Below are 26,244 nucleotides of genomic sequence, written 5' to 3' on the forward strand. Positions count from 1 at the left end.
GCGTCTCCACCACACCCTGCCCCCCCATGTCCAGCAGCGGAAGGACCCTAGACTGTGGCCTTTCCCACACCGAGCCTTGGCTGCACCGAGCTTCAATGCGTCCCACAGCACGTACTCCTGCAGTTTGCAGCGGGCCAGTCGGCAACATTCCCTGACGGACATCTCGCTCTGCTGGGTGGCAGACCAAGGAGCGTCTTTAACCGAGTTGATGACCTTCCAGCAGCATACGTTGTCAGTCACTGAATGCGTCCCTGGGAACAGTCCATTAATCACAGAGTCCTCTGTGACGGAGCTGTTCGGAATAAACCGTGACAGGGACCCTTGCAAACTTCTCCAGACTCTCTTTGCGAATCCACACAAAGTGACTCTACAAAGAGGTGGGCAGCTGTCTCCTCTCCATAGCTATCGCGAGGGCAGCGTGCACTGGTAGTGAGGTTCCGATGGTGCAGGAAGGATCTGACTGGGAGGGCTCCTCTCACCGCCAGCCAAGCCAGGTCTTGGTGCTTGTTGGTGAGTTCTGGCGATGAGGCATTTTGCCAGACAGTCTGCTCTGGGAACCACGCCACAGGATCCCTGGAGTCCTTTCCTTGCAGTGTCTGCAGGACGTTCCGTGCTGACCACTGCCCGATGGACATGTGATCAAAGGTGTTGGTCAGGAAGAACCTTTCCACAAACAACAGATGGGGCGGCAATGTCCAGCTGACTGGCACATTGCGTGGCATCTGCTCCAGGCCCATCCTTCGCAACACCGGGGGACGGGTAGACCTTCAGCAGGTAGTGACACTTGGTGCCCACCTGCCTTGGCTCCACGTCCGCCTGATGCAGCCACACACGAAGGTGGCCATCAGGGTGAGGGTGACGTTGGGCACGCTTTTACCCCATTTATCTGCCGACTTGTGCATTGTGGCCCGTAGCACACGGTCCATCCTCGACCCCCAGATGAGCTGGAAGACGGCCCGGGTGATCCCTGTGGCGTAGGAGGGAGGGACAGGCCACACTTGCGCCAAGTACAGCAGCTCTGAGAGTACCTCACACCTGATGACTAAATTTTTCCCTGTTATGGAGAGGGAGCGTTGCTTCCACAGCTCCAGCTTCTTCCCCACTCCAGCCAATTCTTGTCACTTGCCTCAGCCCCCCCCCCCCCCCCCCCACCCGAACCAGATCCCCAGCAGCTTCAAGAAGTCGGGGGAAGATTGGTCGGGCCAGTTGCCAAAGAGCATGGCCTCGTTCTGCCTGCTTTTCACCCTGGCCCCAGTGGCCGACACAAACTGGTCACAGATGCTGATCAATCTGCGGACTGACCCTGGGTCCGAGCAGAAGACGGTGACATTGTCCAAGTACAGGGAGGTTTTGTCCTGAGTTCCCCACTGCCTGGCAATGTCAGTCCTCTTATGCTTGCTTCCTTCCTGATGGACTCAGCAAAAGGTTCAATACAACAGACGATCAAGACGGGAGAGAGGGCAACCCTGCCTGACTCCAGACCTGACGGGGAAGCTTTCCGATTCCCACCCATTGATTTGGACTGCACTACAGATAACGGTGCAGAGCAGTTGGATCCAATTTCTGATTTCCTCCCCAAAGCCCATTTTGGAGAGCACGTCCCTCATGAACGTGTGTGATATCCTGTCGAAGGCCTTCTGGTCCAAGCTGGCTAGGCAGCCATCCATCCACCCATTTGTCCTGCACGTAGGCAATGGGATCTCTCAGCAGGGCCACGAGCGAGCTGGGCCACGAGGAAAGGCATTGTGAGGTCAGCAGCTGGCAGCCTTTATATGTTTTTTAAATGTCAGTTTGGTGATAAACTTTAGTAAATATCACAGGAAAAAATTCATCAAATTTACAGAGGAGTGAATTTTTGAAATCATATGGATAATTTCAACCAGAAGAAGTAAAAATGTCACCGTCATTGTAACGACAGCAGCTGGGCAGCGGTCAGATTTTTGAAAAAAAGGTTAAATTGGTCAAAAAGTTTTATAAAATCGGCAAAATAATGTGCCATATGTGGATTTCTAAAATCACAAGGAAAATCTCTACTGAAATATGTAATGATGTCCCAGTTTCGGCATCTGGTTTTCGAGGAGATACGTTTCACAGGCAAAAACACACACATAGACACAAACACAGACCCAAAAAAGTATATAGATATGAATGTGTGTTTTTTAACTGTACCGCTGTGGGCAAATTCTTTTCACTGCACCTTCCGCTGTATGTGACGAATAAAATTTACTATTGACTATTTAATAAGCATTGCAAAGAACGCTGTAATTTTGTTCCAACTGAATACAAAAGTAGATAGATGAGGTTAGGTTTAGATTTATTGTTATGTGTACTGAGATACAATGAAAAGCTTTGTTTTGCATGCTATGTAATTAAAACAGATAATATGCATGAATACAATCAAGCCAGACTCGAGAGCAGCACAGTGGCACAGATGGGAGTGCTGCTGAATCTGAGTGCCAGAGACCCAGGTTCGATCCTCATCATTGGTGCTGACCGTGTGGAATTTGCACTCTTTGCCTGTGACCGTGTGGGTTTCCTCTGGGTGCACTGGTTGCTTCCCACATACCAAAGAAGTGTGGGTTTGTAGATTCATTTGGCGTCAGTGCAATTACCCCTAATGTCTATGGAGCAGATGAGATAACATAGGGGCGGAACGGTGGCGTAGTGGTAGAGTTGCTGCTACCAGCGCTTGCAGTGCCAGAGACCTGGGTTCGATCTGGACTGCGGGTGCTGTCTGTTTGGAGTTTGTACGTTCTCCCCGTGACCACGTGGGTTTTCTCTGAGATCATCTGTTTTCTCCCACACTACAAAGACGTACAGGTTTGTAGGTTAATTGGCTTGGTATGAGCATAAATCGTCCCTAGTATGTGTAGGATGGTGTTAATGTGCGGGGATCGCTGGTCACTATGCCGAAGTACCTGTTTCCGTGCTCTTTCACTAAACTAATGGAAACTAGTGTGATCGATGATCGCCATGGTCTCGGTGGGCCGATGTGCCTATTTCCATGCTTTATCACTAAACTAAGCTTAACCACAATAGGTAGAGTGAGGGGAAAGATACGCCGTGCAGAATATTGTCTCAGCATTACATCATTTGGATTGGTGACCTTGTTAATATTTTAAAGAATCATTTAGCAATCTCACAAGGATAATTTTAATGTCACACCGCTTTTGTGCTTGAGTGAGTTCAAAATTGGCAATGATGTGGTGATTGTGTAAGGAAAATCCCCATTTCACATCTCTGATAGATGTGGCTTAACCTATTCGGGCTTGTTCAAATAGTTTTGACTTGGATCTTCTGATGTGTTGTGTAATATTCTACAAAGTCCCAGTTCGTTACCCTTTTCGCATTCTATTGAGACATGGTCAACATTGTTAAACCTTTTGAGCAGTGAAGAGCAAAGGGAAAGTCCAACGTTTGACTTTGAAGAAGAAATTGTTTGATCAGCCAAGACCTTTGTCAAATAAAGTATCCCAATTACGATGGTGAAATCATTTGCAGATTTGTAGATGGCACAGTGATGCCATTGGTAGAGCTGCTGTCTCACAACGGCAGAGACCCTGTTTCGATCCTCGCCTCGGGTGCTGTCTGTATGGAGTTTGTCTGTTCACCTTTGGCCGTGTGGGTTTTTTCCAGGTGCTCCTGCTTCCTCCCACATCCCAAAGATGAGCGGGTTTGTGGGTCACTTGGCTTCTGTACAAATAACCCAAGGATGAGAAAGTGGGATATCATAGAACTAGGGTACAAAGTGATCAATGGTTGGCATGGGCTTGGTTGCTCAAAGGGCCTGTTCCACGCTGTATCTCTAAACTAAGCCTCCAATGTATTTTGTGACTGTGGGGTTGAAAGGAAATCTTGCAATGAGCGGAGGAGAAAATGCAGCAGCTGGCAATGATTTAAAAAACATTTTGGAATCTCTGATGTACTGTAAGAGCAATCAGTAAATGTGTGTTTCATTTAATCTAATCGTTTATGATTTATTGGGTCATGGTATAGGGACATATCTGATGATAGTGGCATTCATTGCCTGATCTTAATTATCCCATGAAAGAGTGGCTTTTTTATTAAAGATTCAGCATCGAAACAAACCGTTTGGCTCACCATCCACACCGACCATCGATTACTTCTTTGCACTAGTTAAGTCTATTAGGGTGCAGATTAGGCCATTCGGCCCATCGAGTCTGCTCCGCCATTCGGTCATGGCTGATCTATTTTTCTCTCTCAACCACATTTTCCTGCCTTCTCCCCCTGACCTTTGACTCTCTTACTAATCAAGAATCTGTCAATCTCCGCTTTAAAAATACCCATGGAATTGGCCTCCACAGACGTCTGTGCCAATGAATTCCACAACTCCTGTTCCATGTTATCCTATTTTTACATCCACCTCTTGCACACGAAGGGAAATTTACAGAGGTTCATTAACATACAAACCCATGTGCCTTTCTAGACTGTTTCAAATGTTAGTTAGGAATCAACCAGGTCACTTGTGGGTCAGACCAGATATGAAGGCAGATTTTCCCTAAAGATTCAGTGAACCTTACAGGTAGGTTTTTGTTTTATAATCACTGTTACTGTCTCTACTTTGAGCTCAAGATGAGTTTACTTCAGTTGAGGTTTCCCTTGTGTTGGGGGAGTGGATGCAAAAAGCCTCTAGTCTTTGTCCAGATAGTCCCGGGACAGGCATGCGACCTGGGTGCTACGGCCAGTCCGGGGACGCGAGCTGATTTGGGAACTGCAGCTTGTCCCGGGGCACGCAGGCGACCTGGGCGCAAAAGCCAGTCCTGCGGCAGGCGAGCCCACCTGGGAACTGCAGCCAGTCCCGGGGCATGCGAGGGACCTCGGAACTGCAGAAAACTAATTGGAAAAACACGTGAACACGAATGCTAAAAAAAACACTAAATGTCACACTATGGTGATAGATGTGGCCCGCCATCCGTTCACAGACATGGGTCCTGGCCCCTATGTAGAACAAGGTTGCTGACTCCTGAGTCATGCAGCACAGAACTAGGTCCTTCCGCCCAACTTGCCAATGCCGACCATGTTGCCCCATCTAATTGCCCCATCTAAGCTAGTCCCACCTGCCTGCGTTTGGACCGTATCCCGCTAAACCTGTCCTACCCATGTAAGATCTTGGGATGCTAAGCCAACTGTGTATAGAAGATAGGAGTGTTCTGCACAATAAATTACGAGTAATTTTGACTCCATTCCTTTTAAATTAATCTTCCTTTCCAGGCCCAGGTAGCCTGTAATTTGAGAGTTAGCAATATTTCTTCATTAAAATTTTGCATATTTTTCATGCCTTGTTTTCAGTCGAGTATTAATACAAATGTAGACTCAGAACTGCTGTCGATTTGGGAGCAACAGCAGCAGGAGATTAGCAAGAGATACGACTGATTGGCTCTAGCCCAAGTGGGAGGAGAGAAGTGAAAACAGTTAAAGTAGAGGCCAAGGACAGGCAGACTTTACTCAGAACTGCTGTAGTTTTGGGAGCAACAGCAGCAGGAGATTAGCAAGAGATACGACTGATTGGCTCTAGCCCAAGTGGGAGGAGAGAAGTGAGTCAGTGCCGGGAAAACAGTTGCAAACTGAGGAATTTGGTTTGTAAATTGGTAAGACAGGCAATTTATCAGTCAATTTAAGTAAGACGGCTCTTAGCGAGCGGCAGTGAGTGAGCGGCCTAGTGAGGTGAGGGAAGTGCCCTGTGAGTAAAGTGTCAGTCTTTGGCTCGAGAGTCTTCGGCGAGGAGGCTGAGGAGAGGAGACCACGCAATACGCTTGAGAGGTAGAGACAAAAGAAGGAGATGTCAGGCAAGCTGATTCAGTGCGATGCTTGCAGTATGTGGGAGGTCAAGGACACCGCTGGTGCCTCTGGCTGCTACAAATACGAGAAGTGCATCCAGGTAGAGCTCCTGAAGGGCCGTGTTGGGGAACTGGAGAAGCAAGTGGATGACCTCCGGTTCGTCCGAGAAACGGAGTCGTTCCTTGACAAGTCCTATAGTACGATTGTTACACTTAAGGTACTGGAAGAGAGAAGGTGGGAGACAGTCAGAAAGGGAGGGAAGCATGGAATGCCAACGTCCCCGGGTGTTGTACCTCTTGTGAACAGGTTCACCCACTTAGAAGCTGTCGGGACAGAAGACGTGTTTACACTGAGCGGCTGACTGGCTTGCGATGCGAATAGGGCTGTTGAGCCAGAACCAAAAAGGCCTAAGGCAGGCAACGCCATTGTAGTGGGAGACTCCATTGTGAGAGGTACGGACAGGGGTTTCTGTGGCAACAGACGGGATGCGAGGATGGTGTGCTGCCTTCCTGGTGCCAGGATCCAGGATGTCACGGACAGAGTGCAGAAAATCCTCAAGGGCGAAGGTGAACATCCGGAAGTGGTAGGGCATGTCGGCACAAACGATGTCGGAAAGAAGGGGATGAATATTCTGCAGCGTGACTTTAGAGAGCTCGGAAAAATGCTGAAAAGCAGGACCTCCAGGGTTGTTATCTCCGGTGTGCTTCCAGTTCCTCGTGCTGGCGAGAGCAGGAACAGGGAGATACGGGACCTGAACGTGTGGCTGAGGAACTGGTGCACGGGGCAGGGATTTAGATTCTTAGATCACTGGGATCTGTTTTGGGGTAAGGGGGAACTGTACAAAAGGGACGGATTGCATCTTAACAGGTGTGGGACCAGCATTCTGGCAGGCAGGTTTGCCACTGCTACACGGGTGGTTTTAAACTGAATAAGGGGGGTGGGGTGTCGAATGGGATAGTGGAGGATGGAGTTAAAGGGAAAGGGTTTCTTAAATGTGTGAGCATAGAGACAGAGGGGTGTAAAATGAGGGTAGAAGCAATAGGTAGCAAGGTGAAAAGTAAAAGTGGCAGGCAGACAAAACTAGGGCAAAAATCAGAAAGGGCTACTTTTCAACATAATTGTATAAGGGGTAAGAGTGTTGTAAAAACAAGCCTGAAGGCTTTGTGTCTCAATGCAAGGAGCATTCGTAATAAGGTGGATGAGTTGAATGTGCAGATAGCTATTAATGACTATGATATAGTTGGGATCACGGAGACATGGCTCCAGGGTGACCAAGGCTGGGAGCTGAACATCCAGGGATATTCAATATTCAGGAGGGATAGAGAGAAAGGAAAAGGAGGTGCGGTAGCGTTGCTGGTTAGAGAGGAGATTAACGCAATGGAAAGGAAGGACATTAGTTTGGAGGATGTGGAATCGGTATGGGTAGAGCTGCGAAACACTAAGGGGCAGAAAACGCTGGTGGGTGTTGTGTACAGGCCACCTAACAGTAGTAGTGAAGTTGGAGATGGTATCAAACAGGAAATTAGAAATGTGTGCGACAAAGGCAAAACCGTTATAATGGGTGACTTCAATCTACATATAGATTGGGTGAATCAAATTGGCAGGGGTGCTGAGGAAGAGGATTTCTTGGAATGTATGCGGGATAGTTATCTAAATCAACATGTAGAGGAACCAACGAGAGAGCAGGCTATTTTAGACTGGGTATTGAGTAATGAGGAAGGGTTAGTTAGCAGTCTTGTTGTACGTGCCCCCTTGGGCAAGAGTGACCATAATATGGTTGAGTTCTTCATTAGGATGGAGAGTGACATTGTTAATTCAGAAACAATGGTTCTGAACTTAAAGAAAGGTAACTTTGAGGGTATGAGATGTGAATTGGCCAAGATTGACTGGCAATTAATTCTAAAAGGGTTGACGGTGGATATGCAATGGAAGACATTTAAAGACTGCATGGATGAACTACAAAAATTGTTCATCCCAGTTTGGCAAAAGAATAAATCAGGGAAGGTAGTACATCCGTGGATAACAAGGGAAATCAGGGATAGTATCAAAGCGAAGGATGATGCGTACAAATTAGCCAGAAAAAGCAGCATACGGGAGGACTGGGAGAAATTCAGAGACCAGCAGAGGAGGACAAAGGGCTTAATTAGGAAAGGAAAAATAGATTATGAAAGAAAACTGGCAGGGAACATAAAAACTGACTGCAAAAGTTTTTATAGATATGTGAAACGAAAGAGATTAGTTAAAACAAATGTAGGTCCCTTGCAGTCAGAAACAGGTGAGTTGATCATGGGGAACAAGGATATGGCGGACCAATTGAATAACTACTTTGGTTCCATCTTCACTAAGGAAGACATAAATAATCTGCCGGAAATAGCAGGGGACCGCGGGTCAAAGGAGTTGGAGGAATTGAGTGAAATCCAGGTTAGCCGGGAAGTGGTGTTGGGTAAATTGAATGGATTAAAGGCCGATAAATCCCCAGGGCCAGATAGGCTGCATCCCAGAGTACTTAAGGAAGTAGCTCCAGAAATAGTGGATGCATTAGTAATAATCTTTCAAAACTCTTTAGATTCTGGAGTAGTTCCTGAGGATTGGCGGGTAGTAAACGTAACCCCACTTTTTAAGAAGGGAGGGAGAGAGAAAACGGGGAATTACAGACCAGTTAGTCTAACATCGGTAGTGGGGAAACTGCTAGAGTCAGTTATTAAAGATGGGATAGCAGCACATTTGGAAAGTGGTGAAATCATTGGACAAAGTCAGCATGGATTTACGAAAGGTAAATCATGTCTGACGAATCTTATAGAATTTTTCGAGGATGTAACTAGTAGCGTGGATAGGGGAGAACCAGTGGATGTGGTGTATCTGGACGGCTTTCGACAAGGTGCCACATAAGAGATTAGTATACAAACTTAAAGCACACGGCATTGGGGGATCAGTATTGATGTGGATAGAGAACTGGCTGGCAAACAGGAAGCAAAGAGTAGGAGTAAACGGGTCCTTTTCACAATGGCAGGCAGTGACTAGTGGGGTACCGCAAGGCTCAGTGCTGGGACCCCCGCTATTTACAATATATATTAATGATCTGGATGAGGGAATTGAAGGCAATATCTCCAAGTTTGCGGATGACACTAAGCTGGGGGGCAGTGTTAGCTGTGAGGAGGATGCTAGGAGACTGCAAGGTGACTTGGATAGGCTGGGTGAGTGGGCAAATGTTTGGCAGATGCAGTATAATGTGGATAAATGTGAGGTTATCCATTTTGGTGGCAAAAACAGGAAAGCAGACTATTATCTAAATGGTGGCCGACTAGGAAAAGGGGAGATGCAGCGAGACCTGGGTGTCATGGTACACCAGTCATTGGAAGTAGGCATGCAGGTGCAGCAGGCAGTGAAGAAAGCGAATGGTATGTTAGCTTTCATAGCAAAAGGATTTGAGTATAGGAGCAGGGAGGTTATACTGCAGTTGTACAGGGTCTTGGTGAGACCACACCTGGAGTATTGCGTACAGTTTTGGTCTCCAAATCTGAGGAAGGACATTATTGCCATAGAGGGAGTGCAGAGAAGGTTCACCAGACTGATTCCTGGGATGTCAGGACTGTCTTATGAAGAAAGACTGGATAGACTTGGTTTATACTCTCTAGAATTTAGGAGATTGAGAGGGGATCTTATAGAAACTTATAAAATTCTTAAGGGGTTGGACAGGCTAGATGCAGGAAGATTGCTCCCGATGTTGGGGAAGTCCAGGACGAGGGGTCACAGCTTAAGGATAAGGGGGAAATCCTTTAAAACCGAGATGAGAAGAACCTTTTTCACACAGAGAGTGGTGAATCTCTGGAACTCTCTGCCACAGAGGGTAGCCGAGGCCAGTTCATTGGCTATATTTAAGAGGGAGTTAGATGTGGCCCTTGTGGCTAAGGGGATCAGAGGGTATGGAGAGAAGGCAGGTACGGGATACTGAGTTGGATGATCAGCCATGATCATATTGAATGGCGGTGCAGGCTCGAAGGGCCGAATGGCCTACTCCTGCACCTAATTTCTATGTTTCTATGTCTTCTCCAAACAATTCTGTTTGAATTGGATATAAAACATTCCTGCCGAATCACAATTTACTGTTCGACTATTAACTCGCAATTCTTTCCCTCGTCTCTGTTGTCCCCGTAGAATTGGACTGAAATTCAGTCTTACATTCCTTGCTGTTAATACTTTCAGTGAGCATGTAATTTTGTCGGGTTTTTTTTGGCGGTTAGTTGGATAGGCAAAATGGAAATATTTCCTTTGGTTAATGTATGTACCTGCATTCCTATTTCTAAAAATACAATGTGATCCAAGTAATCACAGCTGGAGATTGGATTAGACGTTAAACTGCTGGATCAACTCTGCAATCTGAGCACCATTTGTAGAGGCAAGGGGGTGGTTGGCGTTTCAACTCTGTCTCAATGGTTCAATGGGACTTTATTTGTGACATGTACTGAGCTACAATGACTTTCATTTTCGTATACGGTTCAGTGCAAGTATCACTATACATAAGCACACAGATGCATCTTAGATAAGCATCTCAGATACAGTACAAATGTATAGCAGTAGTATCCTGAGACGGTGTACAGAGTTGCCAGATTGGTTACCATTTCCAAGTGCCAGTTGTTGTGAGTGCAGGGTTCTTGACCTGACCATGAAGGCCCGTTGTGCTGACGGTGTTGCCGGGTCACCCTGGCCAAGCGTAGCCGTGGTGTTCTCCGCCGCTGCTCCACCACTGAAGGACGCATCCAGTCCACGAGCTCGGCCTCCTGAAGTTGCGCCCGGTCCAGCCGAGCCCCAGGCTGCTGCAGGGCCTCCAGCGGCCCACTCCCCCGTCAATGTGACGCAGTCTATTCTACTGAAGACTGTTTAGGCTTAAAACCAAAATACAACCTGCGTTTTAATGACTTGGAATATTTTTCCCTGAAGCAATTGCAAAATTGTGAGGTGAATTTGCTATTTTGTAGAGTCTCGTTTCCCAGTCCTGATGCAGGGTTTTGACCCGAAATATGGACGGATCCTTCCCCGGCCTCCACACACATAGATGCTGTCTGACCCGCTGAGTTTCTCCAGAAATTGACATAAAGTGCTGGAGTACGATGGCGCAGCGGGTAGCATGGTAAAGCTGCTGCCTTACAGCACTTTCAGAGCCAGAGGCTCTGTTTGATCCTGACTACGGGCGCTGTCTGTCCGGAGTTTGTACATTCTCCCCATGACCGTGTGGGTTTTCTCCGAGATCTTCAGTTCCCTCCCACACTTCAAAGACGTACAGGTTCGTAGGTTAATTGGCTTTCTATAAATGTAAATTATCCGCAATGTGCGCAGGGTAGTTTATGTGCAGGGATCACTGGTCGGTGCGGACTCGGTGAGCCAAAGGTCCTATTTCTGCACTGTATCTCTAAACTAAACTAAACAGGCCAGGCAGCATCTTTGGAGATAAAGGATGGGTGACGTATTGGGTCATGACCCTTCTGTGGTGCATGGATTGCAATTTGTGTTCTACATTTAAATTCTTTAGTTGGATTTCTATTTCGGTTCTGTCTGACACTTCAGTGAAATGCTGTTGCAAAAACAAAGGTATTGAAGTGATTTTGTGGAAGGGACTGTGTGGAAAGGGTCTCAGACTTCAGATTCCTGGGCACACAAATTATGGAGGATCTCTCCTGGACTACAAACACCACCACAGCAGTCAAGAAGGCCCAGCAGCGACTCTACTTTCTGAGGATCCTCAGGAAAAACAACCTGGAGGAGAAGCTGCTGGTGTCCTTCTACCACTGCTCCATCGAGAGTGTGCTGGCGTACTGTATAACCACATGGTATTGCAGCTGCTCTGCAGCGGACAGGAGAGCCCTTCAAAGGGTCATCAACACCGCACAAAAAATCACTGGCTGCCCACTGCCCTCCCTGAAGAACATCTTCAGCTCTCGCTGCCTTGGCAAGGCAGCCAACATCCTGAAGGACCCTTCCCACCCTGGACACAACCTGTTCCACCCGCTGCCCTCTGGCAGACGGTATAGGTCTTTCAAATCTCGCACAAACAGACTCAGAGACAGCTTCTACCCCATAGCCATACGTGAACTTAACAATGCAAAATAAGAAATAACACTCACATTCAACTGAATGGTTCTACCTCAGCTGCTATTGTTATTTATCTGTAAAAATTTTTAATATGTATATATATTTATCATTTCTTATATATTTAAAATTGCTCTTGTGAATCGCACCGTGGGATTGACTTTTCAATTTTGTTGTACCATGTGTAATGACAATAAAGAGATTTATTCATTTTAAATGAGAGATATGGGGCAAGCAGAAAATATTTGATGTTGTGCACGTCATGCTGTTTTACACTTAGAAATAACATGTACTCATGTATAATTTCGAATGTTGATGCCCAATTCAAATTGGAGGATCAGCACCTCGTATTTTGCTTGGGCATCTTACACCCCAGCGGTATGAATATTGACTTCCCTGACTTCAAGTAGCGCTTGCTTTCCCTCTCTTTCCATCCCTTCTCCACCGTACTTCCCCACCCTACTTCTCAGACTAGTTTCACTGTCCTGGTTAAATTTACTCTATGCCTCGTTGTCACCTTCCCCCTCAGCTAGCAATGAACCATTCTACATTTCCTTGATCACCGTCCCCTTTGATCTGTCGTTTTCACACTTCCCCTTCCATATCTCTGGACCCTCTCCTCTGACAGTCTGAAGAAAGGTCTCGACCCAAAAAGCCACCCATTCCTTCTCTCCAGAGATAATGCCACTGAGTTACTCCATCCAGCATCTTGTGTCTATCACGTGTCTTGCTGCTTGGATTAAGCCACTGGGCCCCAATATGCCCATGTTTCTGTCAGGATTATATTTCCCGTCTCTTGCCCATGATTTTGTCAATTTCATATCCCTCCATATCCATGTGCCGATGCAAAAGCCTCTGGAACGCCACTATTGCATCTGCTCCGCTATCGCCCTTGGCAGCACGGTCCAGGCACTCACCTAAAAAAAAGTGCCGCACAAGTCTCCTTTCAATCTCGTCTTAAAAATATGCCCTCTAAGTCATTGATATCTCCACCCTTGGACGGGGGGGGGGGGGGGGGGGGGGGGGGGGAGGGGAACTCGTGTCAATAACAACGCCCCATATCCAAAACCAAAGAAAAATAACTAACAATTGTAGAGAAATTATCAATCTGAGTAATATCCAAAGTGTTGAATTTGGATCCTGCCCTATATATTGTTTTTTAGTGATTATTGTTTAACGGTTATCTAATATCCTGGTCCCTGCATTACATGCCTGAGTATGTCTCATTTCACAATCCACATTACTCTAAATATGCTTGTGTGAAGTTGACATCAGTTTTAAACTCTACTTTTATTACAGGGTGAAAATGGGACCAGTAATGATCTTACGCGAGAGAAATTTCTTGAACAAATCGGATTACAAAATGGGGAGGTGGCAGCTTTTCGGCAAGAGATTATTAAGTAAGTTTGACCAAATGTTTTATTTGCTACTTGGTTAATAAACGATTCAGAACTGCATGAATGTGTGTTCAAATATGAATATTTTTGGATGTCCCTTCAGTGCTGTCCAGATCCATCAGTGGGTCATAGATCCATAGAGCCATCAAGCACAGAAACAGGCCCTTCGGCCCAACTCGTCCATGCCGACAAAGGTGCCCCATCTAACCTTGTCCCAATTGTCCATGTTTGACCCACGTCCTTCTAAACCTTTCTGATCCATGTACCTTTCTTAGTATTTCCAGTTGATTCCACATGTCCCAAACTCCAGAAGTTGAGCATAGGTTGCAGAATATGGGACTCAAACAGTTGCAGCATGGTGGCGCAGCAGTAGAGTTGTTGCCTTACAGCACCAGAAACCCAGGTTCATTCCTGGCGACTGGATCTGTCAGTATGAAGTTTGCACGTTCTCCCTGTTGATTTAACCCGGCTGCACCAGTTTCCTCCCAGACTCCAAAGACTTACAGGTTTGTAAGTTAATTGGCTTTGGTAAAAATTGTAAATTATCCCTAGTGTGTAGGATAGTGGTGGTGTATGGGGATCGGTGGCAGTGCGGACTCGGTGGGCCGAGGGGCCTGTTTCTGTGCTGTATCTCTAAACTAAACTAAGAAAAATGCCTACTTCAGTGAAACAAAGCTGAGAATAACGTTAGAAGGAGCAACAGGAATAGGCCATGTCACTTCGCATGCCGGTTCCACAATACAATAGGTTACAGCTGATCATTTCCCTCAGCTCAGCGTCGCTTCCTGCACTAAAGCCCATATCTTTTAGCCTGTTTCCTTAGTCTGAAGGGTCCCTACCCGAAACATCATTTCCAGTGATGCTGCCTGACCCATTGAGTTACTCCAGCACTTAATCCTTTGATATCACTTTATCTAAAAATTCATCTATCGCTTGTTTTGAATATACCCGGTAACTGAATCTTCACAGCTCGCAAATGAAGTGAACTTCAAAGATTTACAATCCTCTGGATGAAGAAGTTTTGTCTCGTTGCTTTCCTGAGTGTCCAATAATTTATTTTAAGATGGTGGTCCATGGTTTTAGGCAACACATTGTTGCTTTTCTTGGGTGACAAGAATGGACCAGCAGTGCAGTCTCCATTGGAGCCCCATATAACTGGAGCAAGATGTCGCTACTCCTGGACTCAAATCTTCCCTCAATCAAAGTCCAGTTCGTAAGTGATAGGAGTAGAATTAGGCCATTTGGCCCATCAAAGCTACTCCACCATTCAATCATGGCGGCTCTCTCTCTGTCTACCCCATCCTCCTGCCTTCTCCCCATAACTTACAAATCAACAACCTCTCAATCTCCACTTTAAAAATACCCATTGACTTGGCCTCTGTAGTCATCTGTAGCAATGAATTCCACAGATTCACTACTCTCGGATTAAAGAAATGTCTCATCTCCTTTTATTGTGAGGCTGTACCATCTGGCCCTAGACTCTCCTACTCGTGGAAACGTCCACTCCACCCAGTCCTTTCACTATTCTATTGGCTTCAATGAGGTGTCCCCTCTCCCCCAAACTCTTTTGCTTCTCTAATTGTTTTCATGCCAATTTTCAGTGAAAACATGCTGTAGTTAAGATGCCATTAAGCTGGAAAGAGTGCAGAGAAGATTTCCGAGGATGTTACCAGGTCGGCATGGGTAACTTGGGCCGAGGGGCCTTTTTCTGTGCTCTGACTATGAGAGATGTTTTAATGGGTTGCCTTGGGGGCAAAGATGTTTGCTAATGAAAGAGATGTGCCTCTGGAATTTTGGGAGCTTGTTTCCTTCCTATTTACCAGTTGAAAATGGATGAAGATTCCCACAGGGACATCAGCACTTTTCCATCAATCAACATTTCAAAACAAAATGTCGGCACTTTCGGAGGACTGTGTGTACCTCTCCCACGTGGTCCCTCTGCTCGCCGTCAAGTTGGCCAAATGTAAATTGATGTTGTACGGATTGGAATCTGAATACTTGACTGAAGTTCAAATTAACCTTTTGCATGTTTAGACTACGGTCCACGTTTCCGTTCACTGACCACTCCACCAATCCAGGGTATGTTCTGAGCCCAGTAATGCTTCATCGAGACATGAGTGGAGAAAATGCAAGTGTGAAGGTCTCCATCGAAATTGAAGAGTTTCAACAGCCAGTCACATTCACCTGTGACGGTAAGCTATATCATTTACACTGAAGCAAAGATTGTCGAAAGTGTTTCGGGACAATATGTGCATCGATTTTATAGAGTCATGAATGAATGGTACTTTCTTATCACACATGACATGTCGCTCAGTGAAATTCCTTGGTGGAGAAAGTGCAAACTCCACACAGGCAGCACCTAAGGTCAGGATCAAACCCGGGTCTCTGGTGCTGTGAGGCAGCAGTTGAGTTAACTTTGCCTCTGTGTCGCCCTAAATGAGAGATGCCGGTAAATTACAGTGGCGTGTCTGCATTACCCAAAAAAACTGTATTTATGAAGTTGAAAACGGCAAATCTCTGAACTATTTTACAGATGTGTAGAAGTGACCTCAAATACCCAGACTTGGCAGCTGGATGCTTGCAGTCAAATACATTTTGAGCAATTACTTGTGCAAATGACATGACTCGATACTCTGATAATGAACATTATTTGTGGACTTTATATTCATATGGAGGTGATTTATCCCTGCGGCCTCGTCACCCTCACTAAACCCTCAAAACAATAAGCGGGAAGATTCCAGAGGGGGACTCTCCTTTTGTTGAGGGTGGCACAGTTGTGCAGTTGTCTGCTGCCTCACAGCGCCAGACAGACGTGACAACTAGGAGGTTAATTGGCCCTTTGTAAATTGCCCCTAGTGTGTTGGGAGTGGATGAGAAAGTGGGATAACATAGAACTAGTGATCGAGGGTCGTGTGGACTCAGTGTGCCAAAGGGCCTGTTACCATGCATATATTTTTTTTATTTAATTCCACATCACTCGGCTGTTTTGCCACCATTTATGGAGCCTGAGATTCTGTGGGATTCTTTTATCATGTGGAATACCTATTCTGGGGTTTTATAATGTGCAGGCATGTTTCCAAGCACACAGGGTTCAACAACAGGATGTCTGCTGAGGAAAGGATCTGAATATTTAATGGAATGGCTGGAATGAAAATGTCTGTTTATCTTGATCTTTGAATAAAGCAGAAATGACAAGCTCTCACTAGCAATAAATCATTCAGAAGGAATTTGAGTTACAGAATAGTCTAAAGAATTGTGCGGTAATTATTTCAGCAGCTCATTGTCTTTACCATATGGATGTGATCCAATTTTTTTTTTTTAAAGCAAAGTATTTTTAGACTGGAATAAAAAGTGAAGTTGTGTCTTCATTGGTTGTCCAGTGGATCAGCTAATTAATGTAGCCAATAATTTGACTAGATATTATTGTAAGAGTAATTTTGCACACAAACGGGCCCTTTAGGTTTAGGTTCGTTATTATCATGTGTACCAAGGTATATAGTGAAAAGCTTTTTTCCACATTCTATCCAAACGGATCAGATAATACTATGCATGAATACAGTCATCAAACTCCAGTACAATAGGTAGACCAAAGGGGAAGATACAGAGTGCAGAATATAGATCTCAGCATTTAGTGCACCAATTCCAGAGACAAAGTTCAATGTCCGCAATAGGGTAGAGGTGAATCGGACAGTACCCCAGCTTAAGGAAGGACCATTGAGAAGCCTGATAACAGAGGGGAAGATTCACAAACTAAAGAGCCTGTCCCACTTGGCCGTCATTTGCGTGCCATTTACGCGATCTGCTAGCGTATGGGTAGCGCGTAGGTAGCGCGGGACGGGCGCATGGAGTGGTGTGGAGTGGCTTGGAGGAGTGTGGACTTTGTCCTGCACAAAATCTACGCACGCCACCGGCCTGTCTCGTAACTGACGGCCAAAGTGGGACAGGCCCAAGACCCTCCAACAGCAGCAGAAGCAGGTAAACGATCGCAGAGCTCGGCCTGGGGCTCACGGCCGTTGCCGATCCGGATCCGCCCACACTTCTACTCCCAGAGCGGAGCCAAGACGATTGGAGATAGACAGAAAATGCTGGAGTAACTCAGTGGGACCGGCAGCATTTCTGGAGAGAAGCAATGGGTGACGTTTCGGTTCAAGATCGTTCTTCAGACTGAAGAAGTGTCTCGACCCAAAACATCATCCATTCCTTCTCTCCAGAGATGCTGCCGGTCCTGCTGAGTTACTCCAGCATTTTGTGTCTATCTTCAAATGACGTCACGCGCTCCAGACGGCTGTGCGGACGCATGATGACGCACGCAACCGTCGCGCGTCAGTCACTACCGGCCTGTCGCGTAAATGACGGCTAAGTGGGACAGGACCTTTAGTCTATCGAGTCTTGCCCTCTGTTTGATCTGAGCTTATCCAGAATCAGCCAGCGAGAGCCAGACTGGATGTTTCAGAGTGAGTGCAAACATAGCCAGAATTAACTTCTGTTTTAACACCTGAATGTTGACTCGTTTTGACAAAAACATGCTTGCAGTTTAATATAAAGGCTTTCAGTGTTCGGGCTCTTGAACACTAAACACGGATCTTAACTGTGAGCTGTTATGGACTGTCTTTGGTTGCACTGTGGACTTTTTTGTGCTGCAGTACTGTTGTGGTTATTTATTTATTGATTTTTTGATTACTAGATATTGTCTATGTGTAGTGTGTATACTGGTCTCTTTTGCTGCTGCAAGTAAAAGCTGAGTCTCACGTTGTGAGTTGACACAAGAGGTACCCTGAGTGAAAGACTCGTGGTTGTGTACGAGATCCCAAGTGTATGATCAAGAGTTTAACCGAGTTCCCACGGGTATGACAAGTTTGCCGTTTTCTGCGATGTTCCAAGTTCGTCTCCCGAGTTACTCTTGAGCCTCCGTGAATGAAGGTCTGGTTTGATGAGCAACAGTGTTAAAGATGTTAACTGTGATTAAAAAATATATGATTCTGTTATTATTTGTGGAGCTGCTGCACAATTGGGACACTGTGCAGAATCTTTAAAGTAGCTTTTCAATGCAGAAATCATTCAATCAGTTGCCCGTTTGCTGTTTAAAAAGATTGCGAAGAAAGATGAACCAGTCCAAAATTTCTGGTAATTGATATGGCATAAACTTGGAGGTATGAACAGTGTGTGAGATCAGATCCAGAACGAATCTGATTGGAACAGGGTGTGAATAGGGCATCAGAAAAATCAAAAGAAATGAAGCGAGATAGCAAGCAGAGCAAGAGAGATAGCAAGCACAGAAACTTTGTAGATCAATAACCGAAAGTGTCCACAAAGCTGGAGAAACTCGGCGGGTCAGGCAGCATCTCTGGGGTAAAGGAATTAGTGATGTTTCGTGTCGAGACCCGTCTGAAGAATGGTCTTGACCCGAAGTATTACCTATTCCTCAGAGATGCTGCCTGACCCATTGTCACTCCAGCATTTTGTCTGTCTCTAGTTCATGGTTGCCTGATTATGAGACATATTAAAGATAGATTCAGCGCGGGGGGTGTTCATTTTTAAGCTAAACAGGTAGAACGAGCTATATGTGGTGTTTGGTCTCCAGGAATTTGGCTGGTTCGGTGACAAATATTCATTACAGCCAAAAGTCGCGTAACCCTACCTCTCAACACTGTCGGCTCACCAGAAAACGGACAAAAGAGATGCCGTTTCTGAGCTTGTTCTGAAAAGAGTCCGTGGGAAAAGGTGTTACAAACGGTGAAGGTGGTACAATCGGCTTGTCGCGGAACAAACCAATGGAGTTTCGGGGCACCCAGATCTCGCTCCACCAACACATATCCAAGTTTAAGCAATATCCCACTGTGTATTCAAACTCATTCTGCATCACGTCCTTATCTGTGAAACAAATAGTCATTTTCTGCAGTGAACCGCCCGCGTCCAAGCAGCGAAAGGTTTCAATGCGGTTGGCATTGTGAAGATCTGAAATGAAGCTTTGCAGGGTAGATAAAATATAATTTCACGTTCCAATATTTGGAAAGCGATTAGGCAACGTGAACATTATTAGAGCCACCCGCATGTCTATTTAATGAAGATGATCAGGGAAAAAAACATTCTCACAAAGGGAAATGGAAATAAAGGCTTGCTCTGTATTACAGCGCCGTTCAGACTCGGGGAGGCCAAAACACCTAAATAACGATACAACCGGTGGTATATGGAGGAAACAACATGTGGATACACGTGTATTAGTATGGAGGCGGTGGGTGTAAACTAAAATGCTACTCGGTAGATTTAAACTATTCCGAATAAAAGTATTACTATCGTTAAGAACTTCACCCGGAACTAATTAACGCTCGCTTTCCAGGAGCTGCATGTATCTTTCATCTGTCAATGGTTGGTTAGTGCTTGTAACATGCATGTTTGATATACAAACCATATTTTGAGTTCAGTTCGGCCGTAAACTTTTGACCAAGTACGCTGAAGTACAAGGGTAACTCCAATATATGAAATCCATTGTCCTTTCATTGCGCGATTCAATAGAAATGTCATCCCGTCACCCATTCCTTCTCTCCAGACATGCTGCCTGCCCGCTGAGTTAAAGAGTTCCCACGGTAGACTCACGAGACACTAAGGTAAACGCACGGGCCACTACATTCTTACAACGAGTTAAAATGTTTCAATTCTTAACCACAAGAGTAAATTTGACTCGTGGAAAACTTTAAACATGTTTGATTTTTTTCAAGAGTTGACAAGTTACATGATTACCTGCCGTTAGCGCCACGAGTCTCTAAGTTGCGTCCACGAGTTCCGTACGTTAATCGTACGTTATTACCACGAGTTTTAACTCGGGGTACCTCTTGTGTCAACTCGCAACGTGAGACTCAGCTATTAGAATTTCATTGTTCCATTGTCAGTACATATGACTATTAAACACTCTTGACTCTTTAAAAAAATTATTGAGTCATATGTACCTGTTCTTTAATGACATGTTGTTATGACCAAGTTTCATGTCCAGGAAGGTTATTCCTTTAAAAGATACAAAGTGCTGGAGTGACTCAGCAGGTCTGGAGAACATGGATAGGTGATGTCTTGGGTTGAGACCCTTCAGGCTTGGATCTGAAACAGCCAGAGGTGTTGAAAAGTGCAAAAACCAGGAACTGCAGCTGCTGGTTTACAAAAAAAGACACAACGTGCTGGAGTAACTTAGCAGGTCAGGCAGCATCATTGGAGAACATGGGTAGGTGACGTTTCTTCAAAGAAGGGTCTTAACCGGAAACATCACCCATCCGTGTTCTCCAGACATGCTGCTGACCCACTGAGTTACTCCAGCACTTTTTTTTAGCAATCCAACATCTGCAATTCCTTGTCCACCATTCCATGAATTGTTTTTAAACTTTGTAAATGTGAAATGGCAAGAACAGTGGTGAGGCAACTCCCTTTTATAAAAAAATTAATTAAAAAAAAAAGCCTAGTATCACCGGAAAAATTATCTTTTTTTAAACGGGCCATCAGGTTTACATCCGAGTGCCAGAGTATTCTCTGTCCAGCTCTGTTTAGCAAGCACCGGCTTCCCTCTGATCAGCGTGAAGTTGACATTCATGTCACAGCACTGGAGCATCATTCTAAATATCCAAGTGTCTTGTTATTTTTCATGTTTTAAAAGACAATAGCTGCAGGAGTAGGCCATGCGGCCCTTCGAGCCAGCACCGCCATTCACCATGATGACTTGGATAGGCTGGGTGAGTGGGCAAATGTTTGGCAGATGCAGTATAATGTGGATAAATGTGAGGTTCTCCATTTTGGTGGCAAAAACAGGAAAGCAGACTATTATCTAAATGGTGGCCGACTAGGAAAAGGGGAGATGCAGCGAGACCTGGGTGTCATGGTACACCAGTCATTGAAAGTGGGCATGCAGGTGCAGCAGGCAGTGAAGAAAGCGAATGGTATGTTAGCTTTCATAGCAAAAGGATTTGAGTATAGGAGCAGGGAGGTTCTACTGCAGTTGTACAGGGTCTTGGTGAGACCACACCTGGAGTATTGCGTACAGTTTTGGTCTCCAAATCTGAGGAAGGACATTATTGCCATAGAGGGAGTGCAGAGAAGGTTCACCAGACTGATTCCTGGGATGTCAGGACTGTCTTATGAAGAAAGACTGGATAGACTTGGTTTATACTCTCTAGAATTTAGGAGATTGAGAGGGGATCTTATAGAAACTTACAAAATTCATAAGGGGTTGGACAGGCTAGATGCAGGAAGATTGCTCCCGATGTTGGGGAAGTCCAGGACAAGGGGTCACAGCTTAAGGATAAGGGGGAAATCCTTTAAAACCGAGATGAGAAGAACTTTTTTCACACAGAGAGTGGTGAATCTCTGGAACTCCCTCCCACAGAGGGTAGTCGAGGCCAGTTCATTGGCTATATTTAAGAGGGAGTTAGATGTGGCCCTTGTGGCTAAGGGGATCAGAGGGTATGGAGAGAAGGCAGGTACGGGATACTGAGTTGGATGATCAGCAATGATCATATTGAATGGCGGTGCAGGCTCGAAGGGCCGAATGGCCTACTCCTGCACCTAATTTCTATGTGTCTATGTTTCTATGATCATGGCTGATCATCCACAATCAGTACCCCATTCCTGCCTTCTCCCCATATCCCGTAAATCCGCTATCTTTAAGAACTCTATCTAACTCTCTCTCGAAAGCATCCAGAGAATTTGCCTCCACTGCTTTCTCAGGCAGAGAATTCCACAGATTCACAACTCTCTGGGTGAAAAACTTTTTCCTCATCTCCGTTCTAAAACTGTGGCCCCTGGTTCTGGACTCCCCCAACGTCGGGAGCATGTTTCCTGCCTCTAGCGTGTCCAATCCCTTAATAATCTTACATGTTTCAATCAGGTCCCCTCTCGTCCTTCTCCTGACACATTAGAGGCAATTTAAAGAGGGCCAATTGACCTACAAACCTGCACGTCTTTAGGATGTGGGTGGAAACTGGAGCACCCGGTGGAAACTCGCACAATCTCTGGGAGAAGATGCAAACTTCGCCCGAGGTCAGGATCGTACCTGGGTCCAAGAAATGAGGTTATTTTTAAACGGGTTCACTTGCAATGTTTACTTTGTGGCGGTTGATGCAAATGTCAAGGCTTCAAGTATAGAAGTCGTTTAATGTGAACATTGGCATTCTATCAACTCGGCTCCATATACGGACAAGAAATGTGCATGTCTTGGCTTTACTTGGTGAGATGAAGATTAACCATTGCCTTTGGTTAAGTCAGCTCTGTGAATTTTCTTTTCCATTGTGTCCTTCCAAAAGAGAGAAAATTCCCTCTGCTGCTCAGTCTGAACTATTGTGGGCCATAGATGGGGTAGACAGTCAGATCCTTTTCCCCCCCCCCAGTGTGGAAATGTCAAAGATGAGAGGAGAGGTGAGCAAAGTTTAAGGAGATGTGTACTGCAAGGTTTTTTATCTTGCCGTGTCGATCTCCTTCAATGTTGGTGGTTTGAAAGAGGGCAGTGGCTGCCTGGAACGCCCTGCCTGAGTTGGTGGTGGCAGATATGATCATGGTGTTTAAGGCTTTTGGATAGGCACATGGATATGCATGGAATGGAGGGATATGGATCATGTGCAGGCAGAGATTAATTTAACTTGGCACCATGTTTGGCACAGATATTGTTGGCTGCAGGACCGATTACTGTGTTCTGAATCTCATTTACTGGGAATTCTAGCCATCGTGTCATGCAGCATAAAGACAGGCTCTTCAGCCCAACTTGCCAATGCCGACCAAGGTGCCCCATCCACACTAGTCCCACCTTCCTGCATTTGCCCCTTATCCTTCCCTATCCATGTTTAAGAAGGAACTGCAGATGCTGGAAAATCGAAGGTAGACAATGCTGGAGAAACTCAGCGGGTGAGGCAGCATCTATGGAGCGAAGGAAATAGGCACCCTTCTCCATGTTGCTGTCCAAATCTATTTTACGTGCCCAAGTCATTCATAACATTTTGAAAATAATTCCACAAAGAAGCTTACAAACCAACCTCTCTTCATTCTACTTGAATGCCTTTGACATCCTTCAAGTAAGGGTTGCCATGACTATCCCCCACGTGCACCTTGGAATAATTCAATAAAACTAAATGCATAACACAGCCGAGGTACGACAGATCTATTTTTGATTGCAAATGTATCCCTCTAATTGGATGTGCTAAATATATTTGTAAATTGCTTGTTTCTAAGCTTTCCCCCTATGCTTTGCACCTAATTGACAGGGTCTGCCGATGTTCTTATTCTTTTCTTGCAAATTGTATCTAGGCTCTAGACAAACTGGCACCACTCCGCAGCTTGTCCCAGCTCTGCAGAGAGCAATTCCAAATTGACCAAATCTCCCAGCAACCCTGAAGCTTTTACCCCATTTTGAAGTCCTAGCCTCTCCAGTTTAGCCAGGATTTACATATTCAGTAAATTTGCTTCTAAAAGTATTTGTAATTTTCACACCCTACAACTTAATCTTGACAACTGCAGGCAAGGCACATTTTTATCTTTCATCTTGCATGGCTGAACTTGAAGATCTTGTTTTTGCAAACAGCATCATACATCAGTATTTGATGCTCACCAAACTTTGCTACCTTTACAGGCACATTCGGGAGAGCTGCTGCCTCACAGATCCAAAGGCCTGTGCTTGATCCTGACCTCAGGTGCTGTCTGTGTGGAGTTTGCACGTTCTCCCTGTGACCTCGTGGGTTTCCTAACACATCCCAAAGATGTGTGGGTTAATTGACCTTCTGTAAATTGCCTCCAGTTTGTGGGGAGTGGGTGAGAAAGTGGATAACATGGAACTAGTGTAAACGGTGTTGATCGATGGCCGGTGTGGACTCGGGAAGACTTTGGACAGATTTGAATTGTTTTCACTGGAACTTTGGAAGTTGCAGGAAGACCTGATAGAAGTGTATAAAATTATGAGAGGCATGGATGAGAGGCAAAATTATGAGAGGTGGTCAGAACCTTTCTCCCAGGATGGAAAAAAATCAAATACTAGATGAGCTTTATGAACTGAAAGTTTAAAGGGATGTGTTTTTGACTTTATGAACTGAAAGTTTAATGTGAAGGGCAAGTTTTTAAAAAAATTTTACGAAGAGGGTGATGAGTGCCTGGAACGCTCTGCTGGAAGTGGTGGCGGAGGCAGATAAGATAGTGGCATTTCATAGGCACGTGGATATGCAGGGAATGGATCACATGCTGGCTGATCAAATTTCGTTTCGGCATCATGTTTTGCACAGACATTGTGGGCTGAAGGGCCTGTCCCTGTGCTGTTCTGTTCAATATTTACTTTCAAACCTTTTATTTTGTACATCTAAGCTGGATTTATAATTAAACAAAAAGATTGCATGCTATTTATTTGCATGGATTCATATAATAATATGTATGTTGTTCATATGCAAGTATAGAGTTAAGGAAATACTGTCTGCCAATTTGGATAATGTCAGGTTTCACACATTATATCACTGGCCAAAAATAGCAAGGCAGCAATGCTGATGGTGATTTAATACAGTATCTAACGTTGGCCAGACTTTTGAGGTTTTCACAAGCTGCCGAAAGATTTGAGCTGTAATAGCCATGGACCTCATCTCCAGAAAACAAATGAGAGCTTGCAGTTAAAATGTCCGCTTTCAGACAGAAGGATGTGACTGGGCCAAAGCATTTTTTTTATGGAAGAGCGATTGCTTTGATAAAGAACATTCGTTCTCTGCTTCTGTTGTTGCAACAACATTGAACATATTTGGCAAAACATAATATTACTTATTATTCATTGTAGATGCATCCCAGGAATGTGTGATGAATAATGCTTAATGCAATGAAGGAGCATGCCATCTGCCTTTTGAGATGTTTTTTCGTGATTTTTATGTCATAAGAAACAGTCGAATAACAGTGGAGACAAGGAACTGCAGATGCTGGCATCTTGGGTAGAACACAAAGTGCTGGAGTAACTCAGTGGGTCCTCATCTGTGGAGGGCCTGCCCACCGAGGCCACACTCGCCCGTTCACACGAGTTCCATGTTATCCCACTTTCTCATCCACTCCCGACACACTAGTGCAATTTACAGAGGGCCGATTAACCTACAAACCCGCACGTCTTTGAGATGTGGGAAGAGACTGGAGCACCCGGAGGAAACCCACAAGGTCACTTGGAGAACATGCAAACTTCACACAGACAGCACCCGAGGTCAAGATGGAATCTGGGTCTCTGGCTCAGTGGTGCAGCAGCTCTATGGTTACACCACTGTGCCATGTGTAGAATCTGTTTTGCAGGAACAAACAGTTGGCAGCAACAAGCCAGGATAGTGAGCGATGCCAACACATCAATTGCTGCTTTAATTTCATTTAATAACATCGTGTTTCACATTGAGTCACATTTCTGTTTGTATTTTGAACTGCAACCTTTGTCCGGATGATGCAATTTTTCTAGTGGTGGTCAGGATTAAATGAATTCACAACAATAAATGTTAACACTAATCTCATACTGTCGTAATAAGAGCTGCACAGACTGCCAAAGGGAATGGCTGAAGGAAATAATAGTGCAAACAGATCGATGAATGATGAAAATTGTTTGCTGATAAAGGTCAGGGCCTTTATGTAAAACAACCAGAAGCAGTTCACATGTTTCTTTGTGTGTTTGGTGAGGGGGAAACCGTTTCGGCCGCCTCCTCCATGGAGAGGCGACTTTTTCCAGGTTGCCTCCCCGTGGCCTAACAGCAAGGATCGGCGCGGCCTTTCCCGGAGACGCGCCCGGGGCTTCAGCGGCGGGCGTAGCGTGGACTCTCGGCGTGGAGCGGGCGAGCCCTCGCTGGAGGGGAGCGCTCCGTTTCGCTGGCCCGGGGCAGCCAGCAGCCTGAAGCCGCAGTCTGCACAGCTCCAGCTGGCACGGCGTTTACAGCCCGGGATCCCTCGTGGGGGACCCGGGGGAAGAAGAAGCCATCACTGCCGGCCCGCGGCCAACTTCTACCGC

General features: G+C 45.5%; 1 protein-coding gene across 3 annotated transcripts in view; it reads left to right on the forward strand.

The window, feature by feature from the left end:
* pik3c2a (phosphatidylinositol-4-phosphate 3-kinase catalytic subunit type 2 alpha) overlaps positions 1–26,244 on the forward strand; it is a 169,340-nt gene that overhangs the window by 71,981 nt on the left and 71,115 nt on the right. For all 3 annotated transcript variants that reach the window (XM_033038477.1, XM_033038475.1, XM_033038476.1), the window contains exons 4-5: positions 13,183–13,283; positions 15,315–15,472. In XM_033038477.1, the coding sequence (XP_032894368.1) occupies positions 13,183–13,283; positions 15,315–15,472 (259 nt within the window). The remainder of the gene's footprint in view (positions 1–13,182; positions 13,284–15,314; positions 15,473–26,244) is intronic.

Source organism: Amblyraja radiata, chromosome 20 (genome assembly GCF_010909765.2).
Source record: "Amblyraja radiata isolate CabotCenter1 chromosome 20, sAmbRad1.1.pri, whole genome shotgun sequence".
In the NCBI taxonomy this organism is placed as follows: Eukaryota; Metazoa; Chordata; class Chondrichthyes; order Rajiformes; family Rajidae; genus Amblyraja; species Amblyraja radiata.